Consider the following 19772-nt stretch of genomic DNA (forward strand, 5'->3'; position numbering starts at 1 on the left):
CTTTCTTTCTTTCTTACTTTCTTTCTCTCTCTCTCTCTCTCTCTCTCTCTCTCTCTCTCTCTTCCTTCCTTCCTTCCTCTCTCTCTCTCTCTCTCTCTCTCTCTCTCTCTCTTTCTCTCTCTCTTTCTTTTTGTGTTTTTTTTTTTGGTTTTTGGTTTTTGAGACAGGGTTTCTCTGTGTAGCCCTGGCTGTCCTGGAACTCACTCTGTAGACCAGGCTGGCCTCGAACTCAGAAATCCACCTGCCTCTGCCTCCCAAATGCTGGGATTAAAGGCGAGCACCGGATCTGTATTTCATACTCTGCGACAGTGCTGAGAGAAAGCACAGACCCAGCTCAGCATTCGATTTCCCATCTCCAGGCTTCAGTTTCCTTATCTGTCAGGGAGGATCTGGAGAGATCTAGTCCCTGCGGCTGAAGCTATCCAAGAGGCTCATCCACCTGTGCTTCTGCCCACAGCCTGGTGTGGGCACAAGGGACTCTCACTGAAACCTGCCTTCCGTCCACAGGCTCTCTATATGTTCTATGCCCTGGCCATCGTGTGCGATGACTTCTTTGTTCCATCCCTAGAGAAGATCTGTGAGGTACGTGACAAGGACCTGGAGCCCCCCACAAACCCCAGGGATGCCTAGGGGAGTGTGATATGTGAATGACAAGAACAAGAAGGTCAGATGGGACAGGAAGCACTCTGGTGTGGAAGATCATGACACTGCCACCTCCAGTCTGCTCCGGAGCCACACCTCATCCTGGCAACACCAAATCAACTTCAGTGATAACATTCAGTCCCCAAGCTCGGCAGAAGCCGTGGCCCATGTGAAGTCACCCTCCGGGCCATTATTCCCTAGAAACCATGCGGTGTGAGCCAAATCTGGCCAGCAAGGGAGCAGGCAAACCTGTGACTGCACAGGCACATTCCCTAAAACCACAGGTGGCAATGACTGAGGAGATCTGTGTTCCCTAAGTGCTCCCCCAGCGGACACTTACCCATGGTGACAGGAGTCCTCTCTGTCCCACATCTTCACCGTGTTCTCCCTTTTGCTAGTTTGTTAATTTATTTTCCCTTTTCCATATGCAAGAGCCCGGATTCCCTCTGTGCTCCACAAGCATGGGGGCGGAACTTATTTGCAGCTCTTACCATGTACAGCCCCTTGGGGATTTGCACCCCTTGTCCTTTGAAGTCACCCAGTTCTTTGAAGCCATGTTGTCATGTTGAGAACAAGTGGCTCTTAGGGACAGGTGCCCACCTTCCGTTCAACTTGTTTCTGGACACAACATAGTAAGAAGGGGCTGTTTTTGAACTTGGGCTCTCCAGATTGTGATCTGGCAGAAAGATCCCAGCCTTCCTATCCCCTGACTCTCCCTCTGTTTACCCTTGCATCCCCTCAGATGGAGCATGGAAGGTTAGTATAGAGGGGTCTCTCTCAGGACCCCTAGAGTGGAGGCTGGGGCACAGTGGTTCCTGCCAGGGTGCTGTGGCTGCCTCTGCTTCCTAGAAGTTGCCTCCACCTAGGAAAAACACAGCCCTGGGTCCTAGCTTGTATGAGTTAGACCTTTGCCTCTCTGACAAGACACCTGACCTACTAATTTAAGGAAGAAGATACTGATTTAGGCTCATGATGCCAGGGGTTTAAGTCCATGATCGGCTGGCTCCATTGTTTCTAGGTTGTGTGAGGCAGACGTTGTGGGAGGAAGTGGTAGAACAAAGCTACCCATATATGGTGGCCAGAATCAGAGACTGAAGAGACAGATATTGATGATGAATTACTACAGCAAGAACACACTCCCATTGACCCACTCTTTTCTCTAGGTCCCACCTCCAAAAGTTTCCAGTGCCTTTAGATAACAGCATCAAAACTATGACTCCATCAGTGACTTAATTCACTGATGAAGCCAGAGTCCACTTTCTCCAGTCATTTCCTGAGGCCCATCTCTGAATACTAGGGCACTGGGAATCAAACCTTTAACCCAGGAGCCTTTTGGGAGATAGCTTATATCAGACTAATGTATAATGAGCACACATCCAGGCCCCTCCTAGGCTGATAGTTTGGGAAAACCATAAAAATAGGTTTGGGGCCTCTGACCTCAGGGCTGAAAGATACCCATAGAAAGTGAGCTGGGGTGGCAAGCATTGAGGATGCAGGTGATGTCAGGGTTACCTGTGGCCATGAGGACAGAGCGTAAGTTAAGGGTGGGTGCTGGCCCTAGTCTTTCTTTAAGGACCTTAGATGTCTAGGAAGTTAAGGGGTGGAATGTCACTGTTGGGGAGAGGCATAGGAGGGCTTCCTGGAGGAGATGATATTCATACAGGCTGGAGCAGTGGGAAGCACGCTCAGCAAGCAGAGAAGAAAGGGTTCTAGGAAGGAGAGTGCAGGCCAAAGCCAAGAGGTGGCAGAACAGCAGGCAGCATGACCCTAGTCCTGCAGAGGTGGCTGCAGTGCCAGGTGGGCATCTCTACAGAGCATTCCCTTTGTCAGCATTGAGATGGTAGCACTGACCCCTTAGGGAGCAGTGCTGAGTCCCTAGCCTGTATGGAGCCCAGAGCTCTGACCCTTCTGTAGCTAACAGACCAGTGGGGAGAAGATGCTGACCCAAACTTCCTGCAGCACTCCAGAGCCCAGGCTGCCTAGGGCTACCTAGATCCTCTGTCTTCCATTTTGGATCGGATAGTGGACCTCCAAGGCCAGAACATGGCCTTGCTGAACATGAGAGACTCATACAAAATGTTCCCAGCTTTGTCCCATGCCAGATCAATCCTGGGGACAGACTCTGGGAGTCTGCCATGGAGAAACATCTAGAATGCAGGAGCCAGGAAATGTCTTGGGGACCCAGGTCCCACAGCCTCAGGATAGCTTCTAGATCCTGTTTGTGTAGCACTGTCTACTCCAACCTCTTCTAAGTTCTAGAGACCCACAGGTGGCATATGCCAGCTCTGTCTTCATGGTCTAGAGGCAAAGGTAAGCATATGTACTTACTGTAAGCTGCCTGTGAATCACAGAATCTATTTCAATAAGAGTAGAGCCTTCTTGCCTTAGATGGTAAGGAAGCTAAGAGGGTGGATTGTCACTGTTGGGGAGAGACATAGGAAGGCTTCCTGGAGGAAGATGATGTTTGTACCAGCCAGAGAAGTGGGAAGCACATTCAGCAAGCAGAGGGGAGGGGGTTCTAGGAAAAAGAAATTCTTCTCAGGTGCCTTCTGAGAGGGTATGGCTGGCCCTGGGGATGCAGGGAAGGCTTCCTCAAGGGTCGTGGACAGGGCTCTAGGAGCATAAAGGAAATGAAGAGAAGGCAGATGGGTCCAAGGGAAAGGGAGCACTGAAGCCTGGAAGAGGGGAGCACTGAAGCCTGGAAGGGGGGAGCACTGAAGCCTGGAAGAGGGGAGCACTGAAGCCTGGAAGAGGGGAGCACTGAAGCCTGGAAGAGGGGAGCACTGAAGCCTGGAAGAGGGGTATGGGGTGTGTGCTTTGGGCAGAGAAGCTCTGGCTACGGTGCCAGGCTCAGATCCACACTGTGTCACTGAGAGCTTTCTGCCATCCACCTGCCCAGGGGCTGCGTGCTCCCCTCCCTTGTCACAACCCAGTTGCCTGTGTTCTCTTTGTTTCAGAAACTTCATCTGAGTGAAGATGTGGCAGGTGCCACCTTCATGGCTGCAGGAAGCTCGACACCAGAGCTGTTTGCTTCTGTCATTGGTAAGGACATTGATAAAGGCAGCTGGGGCACCATGCAGAGAGAGCCAGGGCTGACTGCCCAGGGCAGTGGGGCATTTACCAGCTCCAAGTCTCCATTTCCTCACTTGTAAACCCAAGGGGGTCAGAGGGACAGGAAGTAGATTGGTGATTTCTTAGAATGTGGGGTCCTACCAAGCACTGGGCTTCTTATGAGATGAAAATGTCCTAAAACTAGATGATAGCTTTGGTTATATAATTTTGTGGATCTGCCAAACTGCTGCACCATTAGACATGTGAATTATGTCTTCAATAACGTCATTCAAAAACCTGGGCTCTGGCCACTGAGATGGCTAAACCCAGTAAAAGTGCTTGCTGTGCAAGCCTGAAGACTTGAGTTCAATCTCTCATACCAAGGGAGAGAACCCACTACTGAAAGCTGTCCTCTGACAGGTGCTACCACACACACACACACACACACACACACACACACACACATGCAAAAGCACACACACCATACTAACGATGATGATGGTGATGATGAAACATTTAATTTGATAAGTGCATGGAAGGAACTGGTTCCCAGGGCTCCACTCTGTCTGGCTCCACCATTATCTCTTTCATATTCCAGGTGTGTTCATCACCCACGGAGATGTCGGTGTAGGAACGATTGTGGGCTCTGCTGTGTTCAACATCCTATGTATCATTGGAGTGTGTGGACTCTTTGCTGGACAGGTCAGTAGGGTTTTTTTTTTTCTCTCTGCCTAGCTGATCAGTGTCTTGTAGGATGCGGGTGAGTTTCTCCCATGGTTGGGGTGACAATAGCAACACCCTAATGAGTCTGGTCATGTCACTCTCCGTGGCTTGGAGAATATCTACGTTCTCCTCTAGACCCGTGGTCTCTCCTGTGAAGTAGCCATGACACTCCTTCCTGTCCATCACTGTGAGAGCCTGAGAAGCTGGAGCCATGGTAGTGGGCCTGACCAGTTTATGGGTGGGCATTCATTCAACAGCAACGGCTATTTAAGAAGGGCCTTCCTGGACCCTGGTTTGAGTGAGGGCTTACAGCTACCTGGGCTGCTCACCTCCTCTGCAGGCACGAGGCTAGCTGTGATCAGACTCTATTTTACATGAGACCAGAATCTTAGGCTTGTCTCACGGAGGAAGATGGCCAAGACCTACCTCTTGCTCAGGACAACAGAGGTAGGCAGCTGATGAGACATGGTGCTGCTTCAGGTCTCTACCTAAAGCAGTACCCAAAATATACCATTTATGCCAGCTTTTGCTATGAAATATGCCTGGCCACCACTCCAGAGGAGTAGGCCAGTTTCTGTTTTCCCCACCCCTGAGAACTTTACTGGGTTCTGTTGTCTTCACCAACTGTAGCCAAGAGCTAGAGGTATCCAGGGAAGCACCCTGAGGCCCATCCTTCTGCTCTCTGGGAGGCTGGCCCCATTCCCAGCCTTGGCAATAGCAGCTGACGACTTCTCTCTGGCTTGGCAGGTGGTGCGGTTGACGTGGTGGGCTGTGTGCCGTGACTCTGTGTACTACACGCTCTCTGTCATTGTGCTCATTGCGGTGAGTCACCCCTCACACATAAGTGTTGGATGGGTCAGGGCCCTGTGGGGGCATGGGTACCTGCCTGTCTGTCCTTGACCAGAGAGGTTACAGTACCAACAGTGGGATGTGTTTATCTATCTGTCTGTGTTCACATTGGCCCCTCATACCTCTACCCATACTATGGCCTTTCTAAAGACCTCATCCTTGGTTCATCACAAGGAGACTAAAATCAGGACTATTTTAATGATTAAAAGCTTCACAAAACAAAAACTGTTGGGGAAGTTCAAATATATACTCACATGAGGCCCTCCCAAGCCTACATTGAGACCCACCCACTCATTGAAACAGACCTACTCGAAGGAAGCAAGTTTGAAGCTGGGAAATAACCCTAGACTCTCAAGAGACTGTGGCTAGAGGATTGTGATCACAACCAACCTGGGCAAGTTGGGGTGACCGTATCTCAAAATTAAAAATATAAAAATGTGCAGGTGTAGCTCAGTGGTCAGGTGCTAGCCTAGCAGGTGCAGCTCAGTGGTCAGGTGCTAGCCTAGCAGGTGCAGCTCAGTGGTCAGGTGCTAGCCTAGCAGGTGCAGCTCAGTGGTCAGGTGCTAGCCTAGCAGGTGCAGCTCAGTGGTCAGGTGCTAGCCTAGCAGGTGCAGCTCAGCAGTCAGGTGCTAGCCTAGCAGGTGCAAGGAGGGCCTGTATTCAATACCACAAAGTAAGTACAAGCAGCAAGTTTCTGGGTTCTCTGTCCTGCACAGCAGGAGAGAGCCATCTCAAAGCTATCAGGCCCCCAGGGTCTGGGATGGCATCGTGGGCCATGCAGTGAAGCACTGTTTGGTGAGTACCAACCCCAGGGGAGCAGTTTTGATCCTTACACTAGTGCATAAGGGCCTGTGGTATGCTGGATTTCAAGAAAATATGTGACCGTTTTCTATCTTTCCAGTTGCAGGGGTATGACTACCCTTATATTGATTATCTACTGCTTCATAATGAAGTTCCCCCAAAGCTGGGCATGGTGGGGCACACAGACAGTCAAGGGTCAGAGGTATCACAAGAGGAACACTAGTCCCAGGCCAGTCTTGGCTATTAAAGTGAGATGCTGTCTTGGACAAAACAATTCCCCAAACCTAACAGCTTAAGACAGCAAGCACTGAACCTTGGAGTGATACATCTGAGGTGGCTGAGCTAGGAGGAGAAAAGTCTCGGGACATATATAGTCAGGTGAACGTCTTCTCCAGCAGCACTCATGTGACTGTCTGCTGATCTCCAGGCCTAGCAGTGCCATAGTTGTAGTTTGCAATGCCCCTGCCCTCTCAACAAAGATGAGGAGGTAAGAAGGCCAGGTTACAAAAGGCTGTGTGACCTCTACCTTGGAGATGGCCAGGAGCCAATCAGCAGGTCGCCACAGTGTCCAGAAGGAGAGTGATAAGAAGCAGTTATCAGTGGGATTTCTGAGGGCAGCTCAGAAACTTCCCACCACGCTCAACAAATGACATCAATAGGAGAAACAAGATACCTATGTGAAATTTCATAAGATAAGTCCACAGTACCCAAAATATACCATAAATGGGCAATAAAAACAGCTCATAAAAGACTGACGTTCTCTTGGTAATCATTTTGGCAGAAAGTCACTGGAATATCTAATGATGTCATCTGTTGCCTGCTCAGAAACTCTCAGCCCCCCTCCCTCCGTTGCAAATGCAGACTGGTGCCAGTATTTGGGGCTTAGCCACAGGGGTGGTGCTCCTCCCCCACCCCCCGACTGTGATGTCATTTCCCAGAGAGGGAGTGATTCCTTATAGACCTCTAAATGACCAAAGAACATTCTTCAGTTTTCAAAAGGGTGAATTTCCCTGGTTGTGAATTAAATATTCACATTAAACACTTGGATTTATATATACAATAGAGTTAAAGTCAAGGTCACTGTTTTTCTGTTGCCTACATACTTATTACAGAGCCTTGAGTCCAAAAGGCTCCCATTGATGCCTGGCTAGGAAGCATGAAGTGGCTTCCTAAAGCAGAGCCTGTGTGCAGCCCACTGTGACAGACAGTAAACCCAAGCCCACACAATAGCTTCCCCCTCCCCTGCCTCTTCTGGTACCTTATCTAGGGACCCTTTTTTTCCATGGTCAGGTTGGTAGGAGCAGCCCTGCCACCTCCTCCTACACTGGGCCATGGAGTCTACCTCTTCCCTTGACCTCAGAGCGTCCTTCATTTGTGTCTGGTCCCAAAGATGCTGGATGTGAGGCGTGTTAATTAAAGTCGTGTAGAAAAAAAAGAACCAATAAGAGACAGATAGATCAAGTGATAGGCAGATGAAAAGATGAACGGATAGATGAATGGATGGATGGATGGATGATGAATGAGTAGGTGGATGAATGGATGAGTGAGTGAATGGATGAATGGATGGATGGATGGATGGATGGATGGGTGAGTGGATGGATGGATGGATGGATGGATAGATAGGTGGAGATGTATTGGGGAATGGGCTCAAGTGATCTTTGATCATGCCACCTGCAAGCTGGAGACCCAGGGAACTCAGTAACATAATCACCCATTGTTAGGCCAAAACCTTGAGAAACCATGGCACCACTGGCTTAAGTTGTAGAGTTAAAAGACTGGAGAACCTGGAAGGAGAAGGAATGGGGTCATATTTACCATTCGATGGCCTTTTTGTTGAGTCCTCTGCTAATTCGATGGCACCCAACTATCTCGAGTAAGCGTGGATCTTCCTTTCTCAGTCCACAGGTTTAAATGCCAGTCCCTTCTATGAACACCCTCACAGACACACCAGCAATAATATTCTGCAAACTATCTGGGTGCCCCTTAATTTGGGCAAGTTGACACTTAAGATAACCCGTGTGCTGAATTCTATCACTGTCCCTTGATCTCTTACCCCATCCACACATCACACTCTGTCTTCATTTATACAGCTGTACCCTCCACCTTTGGAATCCAAAAGGGGGTTTCTCTTTGTTTTTAAGAAAACTAGCCCTATGCCACACACGTGTGTGACATACATATAGGGACAGGTGTATAGGGACAGGTGTATAGCTGCATCTTTGCTGTCTCTGCATTCTCTTGAATTTTATCAACTCTGTTTTAGTAACAAGGGAAGCTCCTACCAGTTTTGCTCCAGCAACTACCTGACCTATAATAAAACATGGGCTGTCTCTCATGGGATGACTACACTGAGACAGCAGGCAGGAAGCATGTGTTACAGCCCAACTTCCCTAGGTTCATACTAAGGAAAGGACAGCTTCCACGGTTGCGAAACTGGGAAATGCAGAGATTGAAGCCTTACACGAGACCAGTGTGTGATAGATCCAGTTGCCCTGGAGCCTGCACTTTTCTTCCCTTGTAATAAGTGTATCCCTCTGTTTCCTTTGCTTTCTAGTTCATATACGATGAGGAAATTGTGTGGTGAGTCTTTAACGTTTTGTTGTTGTTGTTGTTGTTGTTGTTGTTGTTGTTGTTGTTGCTAATTGCCAGTCTCTGTGTATGTGGGGTTACAGAATCATTTTCAGATTTATTTTTGCAAACATAGATTTGCTAGCTTATGGGAGTAACATCATTCTAAGCAACCTTGCCTTTGTCCTATTAGAGTGACAGTTGTGTCCCCCCAAGGTTTCTGCCCTGCCTGCTATCAAGATACACATCAAACTAAACCCATGGGGGCAGTCAGACTTTATACAAAGATAAGCAAGAGTGAGACTGGGCCTGGTCACAGGCCTGTATCTGAAGGGAGAGGTAACAGAGGTGTCCTGGCGAGGCAGTGAGTGAGGGATAGGGTCTAAGATGCCACTGAGCAAAGATATGTCATGCAGAACACATCAGAACCCTCCCTCATGACTTGTAGAGGAATCTAGCTTAAAGATCTGACTACAAAAATCAAGGAGCTGGAAAATGCCTGTCTCACAAGCAATGAGGACCTGAGTTCAAATCCCCAGCACCCACATAAAAAATCAGGCATGGTGGTACACATCTTGATCCCAGCACTGGAGTGGCAGAGACAGATCCCTAGGGGCTCTCTGCTGTGGATGAACTCTAGTTTCAGAAAAAAAAAGACCTGCCTTAAAAATGAAAGGGAACCACCCAGTACCAACCTCTGGCTTCACATCACATACATGTGGCTGTGCATTTGTATGCACGTAGGCACATGCATATATACATATGTCACATGCATACACATCAAACCAGGAAAAATTATAAAATAATGTTATAAGAAAATACAAGGGCTCATCTCTGTGACCCTGAACAGGAACCGAGTTTCTTAATCGAGAGTCATAAACTATGAACTTCTGAGGAACAAGTTGTTGGTTCTTCCCTCTGACTCCATGGGTGTGTTAGCATCTCGGTTCACGTGCCGTACAATTACCTGGTGGCTGGCACAGTCCAGAATCTGCATCCTGAAGGAGACAGCTTCTGAGAATTCACTAATTGACTGCTGAGAGCAGCCATTGCTTGACAGGAGTAACCGAATGCCTGGTACCCAGAGAATCCTGGTGAAAGTCCACTCCTGGCCTCATTCTCTTCAGCTGTGGATGGGTTGGGATGGTGGGCCTGAGATGATCGGTAGGTCCATATCTGGCCCACAAACTGCATGTTAGCAAAGGAAAGGCTCCCAACCTGATTGGCCATGCCCAGCATGCAGAAGCTTTAGCGCATTGTCAGAGAAGCAACAAAGTCTTTGTGGCTTCTCAAGTTTGCCATCACAGGTACAATCCCACTCCCTACACACATAGCTTGTGGGTTTGGGCTGTGCGTCATGGATGGTCCCAAAGGCTTCTGTGCCATCACCATGCCCCTTGTCCAGGAATTGGGCCTCTTCCTGCCTGCCCCCATAGCCTCTCTAGTTGTTGACCAGACTCTTGAATGGGCCCAGGTTCTCTTGGGGCAAAGGCCATGGAATTTTCCATCTGGGGGTGATAGCTGGGGGTGGGGCTCTCCTGATTCATGTTGACCCCTGTAAATGAGAAGATCCAGACTCAGCCTTCTCTCAGTTACCAAGGGGACTCTCAGTGACAGATCAGCCATATGGTGTCCCACCTGAATCCCAGGGATGGGAAAGTGAGGCTGCCCCACCTTACCACTAACCTTGACCATGCAGCCCCAGCCTGTGGGCACCATGGCCTCCTACGCTCTAACCATATTCATTCATTCATTCTCTCTCTCTCTCTCTCTCTCTCTCTCTCCCTCTCTCTCTCTCTCTCTCTCTCTCTCTCCAAGGTGGGAAGGCCTGGTGCTCATCATCCTGTACGTGTTTTATATTCTTATCATGAAGTAAGTGACCTCTCCCTTTCTTTGAGACCTGGAGGTCCCCTTCCCTCCATACCCTACTCACGTCGTTGGTCAGAATAGGGAGTATCCTCCATCTTGTCTTCTGGTTCCTTTGAGGCAGCCTTCATTCTCTATGAACACCGTTCAAGGGCATCCAAAGTGGGGACGTGGCTCAGGCACTGGTCTTGTCCGTCCTCAGGGTAGGGGACAATGCTGGGTGGCTGATATAGGGTCGTTAGATACTACACTCTCAAAATGATTCTCTAGCAAGGACCTATATCCCTCCCTATTCTAGGCAACTCCCCTGCCTCGGGGTAACCACTCTTCTGCTGTTTCAATGAGTCTAGTAACTCAGTACCATTCTCAAAATGCTCAGCAGTGTTAGCCCTGCTCCAGGTTTCACTAGCTGCCACATGTCAGGACCACTGCCAATCCCAGCAGCAGGACCCCACTCATAACTCTTGGGATATAAGCACTGTGTTCTGGGTTGGGAAACCTTGAGCTACTTGGGAAGCTGCCTGGGTCTAAACTGCCTTAAAGCTGCCCGTGAGGAAGACCACTAGACAGCTGTAAAGGTGGAGTCCTCACACGTGCTTCAGCATAGATGAACCTTACAAAGATCACCGAATAGAAGCAGCCATTCCCAAAAGACCAAATAATATAGGAGCCAGTGTTCGAGTGGTATCTAGAAGAGTCAAGTTCATGAAGACACGTGGATGGGAGGTCAGAGAGAGGCATGAGTGAGTACTGCCTTGCTGTTGGGATGATGGAAGAGCTGGGAAATACTAACGGTGGTTGTGTAATAAGTACCATCAACTTCACCAAAGATCCTCTTCTCCTGTGTAATTAAAATGAAGGACAGCTCCATGGGTGCTAGGAGAGTCCTCACCTTTATAGAAAACATAGTATATAAATATTTCACAAAGTGGGAGATTAAAGCGTCCAGCGGGAGAATTCACCAGCGACTATCTTTCTTCTTAGTGAACAGCCAACAGAGAGACCTAGAGATGGAGAACCACAGGAGGTAGATGGTCACCAAACAGCCCGCTTGAGAAACAGTTGCTTCCTGGGAAGGGAAAGCATGGGGGTGCTGCCTCCTTTGAGCCTGCTCTGAAGATTGAGCTGGCTTGCCTTTATTAGGATACGCTTGTAAGGAGCATTAAGCACATTGTCTGGGAGGCCCTCTGACACCCCCAGGAGGACATTCCGAGCTCAGCAGAAGCAAGGGCCTCAGGCTGCACAAGATCCCAGAGGTCTCGCCAAGAAACCCCTCAAGCTCAGTTAGAGAGCCTCCCTGGCTACCCTTCATGTCCAGTGCCATTTTGACTGGTGCTCCACCCACCTGGTAGGATAGGACTCCCTCCTCCTCCCCAGCTCTAACCTCCTGCCTTACCTGACTCACAGGTACAATATGAAGATGCAGACATTTTTCACAACCAAACAAAAGAGCATTGCAAATGGTAACCCGGTCAGCAACGAGCTGGAAGATGGTAATGACCTCTATGATGGTAGCTATGACGACCCTTCTGTGCCATTGCTGGGGCAAGGTAAGGCTGAGCAGACAGGAGCTGTGGACCCTTGTGGAAGACCCACACACACATATCACACCACACACACACACACACACACACACACACACACACACTGATGTCATATACACCCCCAAATGAGGAGAGGAGACCCACATTGGAGATGCTGGTCAGATTGACATTCACTTAGATGAGAAAGGATAAAAGAGAAAGTCCCCTAAAAACAAAACAAAGAACATGAATTTCATCAAAGAAAAAAAATTCATTCTTCCAGGGGCAGGTGGGAAGCTTGGTTGACTTTAGAGATGCAGTGTTGTCTCTGCCCAAGAGAAGAGCCCCAAACAGGAAGCTGAAGTGACAGTGCCTAGGCCTCTCTGTACCTCTCCAGCACCAGGCTCTGTCCTTGAGAAATCCGTCCTGGAAACTCTCCCCTCCTAGGCTGTGAACCCTTGCCTAGAGGGACACCAAGGCCTGGGAAAACTATCCTCAGAGCTTCACAGGCAACCCAGCCCAACCCAGAGGCCTGCTTGGAGGCCCACTCCAATGAACCACCTTCGTTTCCTAGCTCCTCTGGGACCCGGGGCCCTCCAGGTCCTGTCTTCTTGCTCTCAGCCTTAGAATTGTCTTGATCTGAGAACTACTTCCTTGGATTTATCCTCAATTCTTAAGAATCCAGACAGTTGTCCAGTAACGTCCATGAGACAGCTGCCCCACCCAGAGCAGCATTAAAGCCTGAGTGAAAGGAAAGGGAAGTCCAGGGCTACGTGGCCTCCTTGATCTACCCCAGGCATCTTCCGCCCTTGGTACTCAGTGCCCCAGGCAAGTCTCAATGTTTTGTAGGGATCTTTAACTCCCTTGTGGTATCAGGAGTGGGTAGGCTCAGGTTCTCCTTGCCTGTGGTGACAGCTAAGGAACCTCTCTGTTCCTCAGCCCTCTCTACACCTCTGTCCTGGGCAGAGCAAGACAGAAGTTTCCTCTAGGGTGCATTTTGCACAAATGTCTTCTGTCCTGTCTTGGCTATTCCCAAGAAGAAGGCATTTGTCACAGATGCTCCACTGAGTGGTACACCTTTCTACATGAAAGGAGGAGGCTCACAGAGTGGGAGAGGGGACCCAATTCTGAGGAGTCCACTTTAGCTGCTGGAGGCTCACCAATGAGGGATGGCCAATGAAGTCCAGATCATGGGCATAAAGGTGTTACAAGTGTTTCAGCCCAGCAATGTGTCACAGGGAGAAGGTTGTAGAACAACCTCCGCTACGGGGAGGCTCTAACATCGGCCACCGTTTGGGATCCCAACCTCCATAGTCACAGGGTTCTGAGGTACCCATCGCAAGTTCCACAGTCTGACAGGATAGAGGCTGCTCTGCTCAGCATGTATGTGGTACTTACTGGAAGCTCCGTTGAACCTTGATGGCAAAGAAGAAAGATCTGATTGGACAATCAGGGTGTGCCCACTTCCTGATGCACTGCCCAAGAGTTGCCTCCTGTCCTGAGGCTGCCAATGGATGCCGAACCCTGGTGCCCTGGTGCACTCCTCACATATAATAGGATCCTCAACTCTGACCTTCCCAGGAAGTGCAGGCTGCCCACATACATGGCCCTTCTCCGAAACTCTGTGGTATTCTTATCACTTTTATATGCAGTGGCAGAAGGTTCTCCATGGGTTATCACCACCTTCCCCACCATCTCTAAATCCAGAGTAACTTCTAGAAAGTTGGAAGATTGGTCAGAGGGACTGAGGGAGAAGTGAGTCTCCTACACTGCTTCTTAAACATTTACAGGAGAGGCCATGGGGGGAGGGGTCCCAGAGGGTTGGATAAACGAGGCACAGTTCTTGGTTTCTGGGTTTGAAGAAGTTTCTGCCTAGACCTGTAGTCTCAGTGACTGCATTTTGTCTTTACCATCCCCAGAAAATACTCCCTAAGGCCATTTGCAATTTGCTACCACGTAATGTCCCCTGAATAGACTGGTTACATGGGAGGAAGACTTCACAGTAACGCCCAGGTCTGAGATGACCAGAACTTTACACTTTGCCTTTCTAACATTGTTGCTGTGACAGGAAATAATGTCACTTTCTTCCCCCTTCCTCAGCTTCCTGGCAGGTGGCTCTTAAGCCACACCACAGGACAAGACGTCTGAATTGCCTGCTGATGTTTCAAGGAGTCCCTTGGGCTGGGGGTGTAGCTCAGTGGTAGGGTGCTTGCCTAGCACACACAAACCTCTAAAAAAGAATGAATAGGACGTGACCTGCTTTCCCAACCCTGCATCTCTCATATAAAATCCAAGGCTGAAAACGCAAGTTCTTTGTAGAGGAAGCAGGGAGAAGCCCTTTTGTACTTCAATGTTCTTAGACACCAGGTAGCTCAGCCCACTGCTTCAGTCTCCTGATTGGTTCTCCAGTGGCCTTGTTCACAACAGCCAGGTCTACCTGGCCACCAGCTGCCATCTTGGATGAAGCTGATCATGCTCAGAGATCTCCCAAGGGGCCCTTCCAAGCTGCCCTGGTATTGGACACAACCTAGGTTTGGAAAGAGAAGGGAGGGGTAATACTGGCCTTAGATGGAATTGCCAGAAAGACATCTTACAGTTTTCCTCTGGCCCACCACTCTCAGCTTGGGCATGCTGGGGACAAAGGAGCCAGGTGTCATGGCTCCTGCCTAACAGGCCCTGCAGGCTTTCTCCATTCGGTAACTGTCATGAGGCTGGTTCTACAGAATGGAGAATGGCACACCTGCTGCAGGGGTTTGCGGGTGCCCCTCCCTCTGGCAACCCATAGCATCGAGGCTCCCTGTGGAAGGAGCCTGCTACTAACACCCTCCTTCATGTAACCCCACCCCTGGCATCCCTGGCACCAGCAAGAGCTCTGCCCCCAGACTCTGCCGCCGCCGCACGCTAACCCACCTGTGGCCATCTGTGCCGGCCTCTGTGTCCTTAACTCTTCTTCTAAATTGTAAGTAATCTGCTCTCATCCTGGCCATAACACACGCTTTTAAGCAGTAAACACAATCCATGAGCCCAAGCCGCACACCGTCCGCCTCTGTGGAGGCTAGTGTCCACCTCGGACAGGTGCACGGAGGGCCCCCAACCGATTCTAACCCACTCGCCTCCTGTCTGCTGAGCCTTGCTGCCTGTGTGGGGTGTCGTGTATGTGAGTGTGTTTGCAGGGGCAGGGAGGGCTGTTTGCTGTGCATTTTGCTAGATTTTATATCACTAACTTCTGCATGAGTTTGCCCTTGGAATCTGCTCACTCAGCTCTTCATGCAGGACACCATAGGATCTGGTGCTGGGTGCGGGGAGAACAGCTATATCTGTTTTCTTAGCCCCTTGGAGGGGGCATGCTGCCTGTTTCAGGGTGCTATTTCATGCGTGGTTTAGTCACTAGACTTTCCCTAGCACCTGCAGTGCTGTTCCAAGCTCCTTGAGACACTGGCCCAAGACTGGACCTTATGCTCTGTCTCCCAAAGGAAAAGAAAAGGCACCCAAGCACCCTGGAGGGTACCAGGGTTCATCACAAGCACTGAGCCCCAACAGCAGCATGTCCTCAGATGAACAGGCTGGATCTTTGATGTCTAGTCTAGGGCCTGGGGCCAAATTTTTGGCCACCTCACTTGTCAGAGGCAGCCACCCCATAGCAATGAGGATGGCTTACTTCAAAGCAGAGCAAAGGGTTCTGGGAAAACTTAGAATGATACTGGGGGCTGTTTCCCAGCATTTTCTACTCCTGAAGACTCTGGTTGACTTAGAAAGTGTTATCTGAGTCTCTAAAAGTCAGGGTGGTGGTGGTCCTGTCTCCACCTGTCAGGTGGACATTTCCAATCATGAGTGGCGGGTGCAAGCACCTGTGTATTGCATAGATAGGCTGTCCCAGAGTCCTAGACAAGGCACTGAAAGACCCTTGCAGCCAGCCAAGGCTGAACCCTGGAAGAGAGAGACCTCAGAGAGTCAGACAGCAACCATGGAAAGGCCAGGCACAGTGCATCAGCAACAGTTTATCTGCTAGTTCTGTCTAACTTATGGAAATCATAGGTATTACAGAAGTAAGCCACACTTTAAGGGGAGAAGCTGAAGCCAGATCTCTGACCTCAGGGAAGCTGCCAACTGCCAAGCACATAGCCCTAAGATGTTGGCCATGACAGGAACTTAGTCACCATCACTAGGGCAGTGTCCTCTAAGGGGCCAACACTGATCGTGGCGTATGCTCTACAGTGAAGGAGAAACCTCCCTATGGCAAAACCCCCGTGGTTATGGTGGATGAGATTCTCAGCTCTAGCCCTCCCAAGTTCACCTTCCCTGAGGCTGGCCTGCGCATCATGATCACCAACAAGTTTGGGCCCAGGACTCGACTACGGATGGCCAGCAGGATCATAATTAATGAAGTAAGTTAACCCAGCACATGGGTACAACCTGTAACCTACAGATTGCATGTGGGTATGTGGGTAGCTATGGATGCAACCCAACATAAAACTTTAACCTTGCTTAAAATTCGTTTTGGTTTTGTTTGTTTGTTTGCAATTTTTTCTTGTAATTCAATCACATGGTTCTCAGGCATGAACTTTTATAGATGACAACACCCATCATATTGTAGAGTTAAAACGTTGGGCACACTGACTGTACCGGCTGGTTTTATGTGTCAACTTGACACAAGCTGGAGGTATCATAGAGAAAGGAGCTTCCCTCAAGGAAATGCCTCTATGAGATCCAGCTGTAAGGCATTTTCTCAATTAGTGATCAATGGGGGAGGGCCCATTTTGGGTGGTGTCATCCCTGGACTAGTAGTTCTATAAGAAAACAAGCTGAACAAGCCAGTAAGCAGCACCCTCCATGGCTACTACATCCACTCCTGCCTACAAGTTCCTACCCTGTGTGAGTTCCAGTCCCGACTTCCTGTGGTAATAAACAGCAATGTGGAAGTGTAAGCTGAATAAACCCTTTCCTCCCCAACTTTCTTCTTGGACATAATATTTTGTGCAGGAATAGAAACCCCGACTAAGACACTGGCTATACAGAAAGTGAGTGGTCTTGGGTGGGTCTGGCTCTCCCATGAGCCCTATCCTCTTAGGACTCTTTCTAGAATTGCAGTTATAGGAGGACAAAGGGCAGAGACCTGTAAGCGGAAAGTAGAGGAACCCCACCCCTGAAGTACTTCAGTATTTGTCAGTCGCTAGAGTTGAGCTAATTAGAGAATGGAAACCTTCAGTATGGGGTTTTCTTCACAGTGTTAATTAGAGAGGGAACCAAACATGAACACATTGCTGTTCTCTGTGGACTGTGACCCTTGAAGAATTGCCAGTTGTCTTAGTGTTCTATTGCTGTTCTCCATGACCAAGGCAATTTATAAAAGGAAACATTTAATTGGGGGCTTGTTTCCAGTTTCAGAGGGTCAGTCCATCATCATGGCAGGGAGCACGGCAGCAGGCAGGCAGGCAGGCATGGTGCTGGAGAAGGAGCTGAGAGCTTACATCTCAACCACAGTTGAGGAAGGGAGAGAGAGGAAGGGAGAGAGACCGAAAAACAGAGACAGAGTGATCCTGGGCCTGGTGTGAGCTTTTAAAACAGTTATTAACCTTTTTAAACAGTTTTTATATTCTTTGCTATGGGTGGGATACAAGTCATAGCACGGGGGGAGGCAGCTGGACTAGAGAAGATCCTAGAGGAAGACTCCCTCCCAAAACAGCAGGGGACTGGATAGCTTAGGAGAGACACAACTCAAGGTTCCCCCACCCAGCACTTTCCTTTAAGACTTCTACATTCTTGGGGTCAAAGCCTACCCACAGTGACATGTCTTCTGTGACAAGGCCACACCTCTTAACTCTTCCCAAACAGTTCCACTAATGGGACCTAGCATTCAAACAGGTGAGCCTATGGGGCCATTCACCTTCAAAGCACCATGCTGATGAGTGGAGATAGCTCCAGCGGAATTTTCCTCATCACAGCTGCTGCTCTGGGTGTCTCATTTGAAAACGTAGCCATAATTTGGCTATCGCTCAACCAGACTGCAAAGATATGGTCCATTGCTCAGCAGCTTAGCCTGTTCCCTGGCCTGGCTTTCTAAGTGCTTTCTAGGACTTGCTGGCCTCATTCTCAGAAGCAAGCAGTGGCCAGAGGACTGGGACCGTGGAAATTAGTAGCCAGCACATGGATGTCTGCAAAAGCGTCATTCCCCAGTGATTAAAGCTTGTCTCTCTGGAACACTTTAGGCTTTGATTTACTGCTAAGTGAATCATCTGCATGGAACGTACAAAAAGCAGGGAAATGGAAATGCCTTCTGGGTTTGAAATCATCCCGGTCCATATTAATGACATTTATCTCAGGAAATTTTTATGGGATCCTGCCCATTTTTTCATAAGCATGAGAATAATACCCACAGGGTGCTGGAGAGGTGGTGGTAAATAACTCTGAAAGATTGGGAGCGATGGCTTTGTAGTGTCTTTTATCACAGGAGGATTTGAGGTTGTTTGTTTGAGACATTTAGACTGGTCTTGTCCTCAGTGTGGTTCAGGCTACCCTGAATCCTCCTGCCTCTGCTTGGGGCTGGGCTTACAGCTATGTGCAACACACCAGGTCTGAGTACCAGGTTTTGATGAGCTGCTGAATACGGGCTGTTGGTACCACAAATGTTTTTTGTGTTGTTGGGGTTGCCCTGCTCTGTGAGGCAGCCTGAGAGCCACAGAGGCTGGGCTCAGGAGAAAGGAACTGAGTTCAAATCTCACACCCGCCACTCAATCTCCTTGGCTTCAGTTCCTCGGACAGGATGCTCCATCCACATGCACTGGAGGATTGTGCCTAGCCTGAGCAGTAATTTTAGGGGCAGTCATCACAGACTGGGAACAATGGAAAAGCAAACACAAAATACTCAGTTTCAAACTTGTTTATTGAGACACTCCAAGGAAATAGCTTGGTTGGCAAAGTACCTGTCTTGCAAACACAAGGACCTGAGTTTAATCCTCAGAGCCCACATTTTAAAAGCCAGACCTGTTGGCCTGTGCTTGCAATCCCGGCACAAATGGCAGACAGCTCCTGATGTTAACCCAGTGTCTTCCACATGAACGGTCACCCGATGCAAGCATACCAAGGCATGTGCTGCGTACATACACCTTCATCTGCATGTACACATGAACGTGCACATGTAAACACACACACTCACCCTTGTATGCAACACTGTAGTCATTTCTTTAGTCATTTTGATGATTTATTTTTACTTATTTACATATGTGGGATAAGGTGTGATCCTCTGTTGATTCTGTAAAGCCAGAGCTGCAAGCCTCCCCAGTCAACTCATTCAACCTGCTGTGGAGTGATGGCCCTTGCCTTTATAACTCTGTCTCTGCACAGATAGGCCTTCTTATGTTTGTTTTTTGTTTGTTTGGGATTTCATGGATAGTTTTTAGTTAAATCCCTGCTAACTAGACAAATGCTGCATGTGTAGGCCCGAATGTGAATCAAAGGCCTCTTGGCTCTTTCTGGTGGACTAAGTAAATATTGAAGACTGTGGGGGAAAAGTTGAGAAGTGCCCCTCACCCTAACACACAGACACACAGACACACACAGAGATAGATACACACACACACACACACACACACACACAATGCTTTTCCTGGTTTAGGAGTCTTTGTCTCAAACCTATATGAAGGCAGTTCTTCAGAGCAAGGGTGGGCCTCCATTATGAATGGTAATGGCTCCCCTGTGAGACCACCAGGATAGGTGCTGGATACCACATTATGGAAGTTTACTCAGGCCACG

General features: G+C 49.1%; 1 protein-coding gene across 2 annotated transcripts in view; it reads left to right on the top strand.

Annotated features, from left to right (window-relative positions):
- Window positions 1–19772, top strand: part of Slc24a4 (solute carrier family 24 (sodium/potassium/calcium exchanger), member 4) — a 138407-nt gene that overhangs the window by 89717 nt on the left and 28918 nt on the right. The window contains exons 4-11 of one of the 2 annotated variants that reach the window (NM_172152.3): window positions 508–582; window positions 3600–3684; window positions 4292–4395; window positions 5164–5238; window positions 8621–8646; window positions 10453–10506; window positions 11908–12050; window positions 16239–16408. In NM_172152.3, coding sequence (NP_742164.2) covers window positions 508–582; window positions 3600–3684; window positions 4292–4395; window positions 5164–5238; window positions 8621–8646; window positions 10453–10506; window positions 11908–12050; window positions 16239–16408 — 732 coding nt within the window. The remainder of the gene's footprint in view (window positions 1–507; window positions 583–3599; window positions 3685–4291; window positions 4396–5163; window positions 5239–8620; window positions 8647–10452; window positions 10507–11907; window positions 12051–16238; window positions 16409–19772) is intronic. The other variant, NM_001362345.1, reaches the window with a different exon arrangement.

The sequence above is a fragment of the Mus musculus genome, chromosome 12 (genome assembly GCF_000001635.26).
Source record: "Mus musculus strain C57BL/6J chromosome 12, GRCm38.p6 C57BL/6J".
In the NCBI taxonomy this organism is placed as follows: domain Eukaryota; kingdom Metazoa; phylum Chordata; class Mammalia; order Rodentia; family Muridae; genus Mus; species Mus musculus.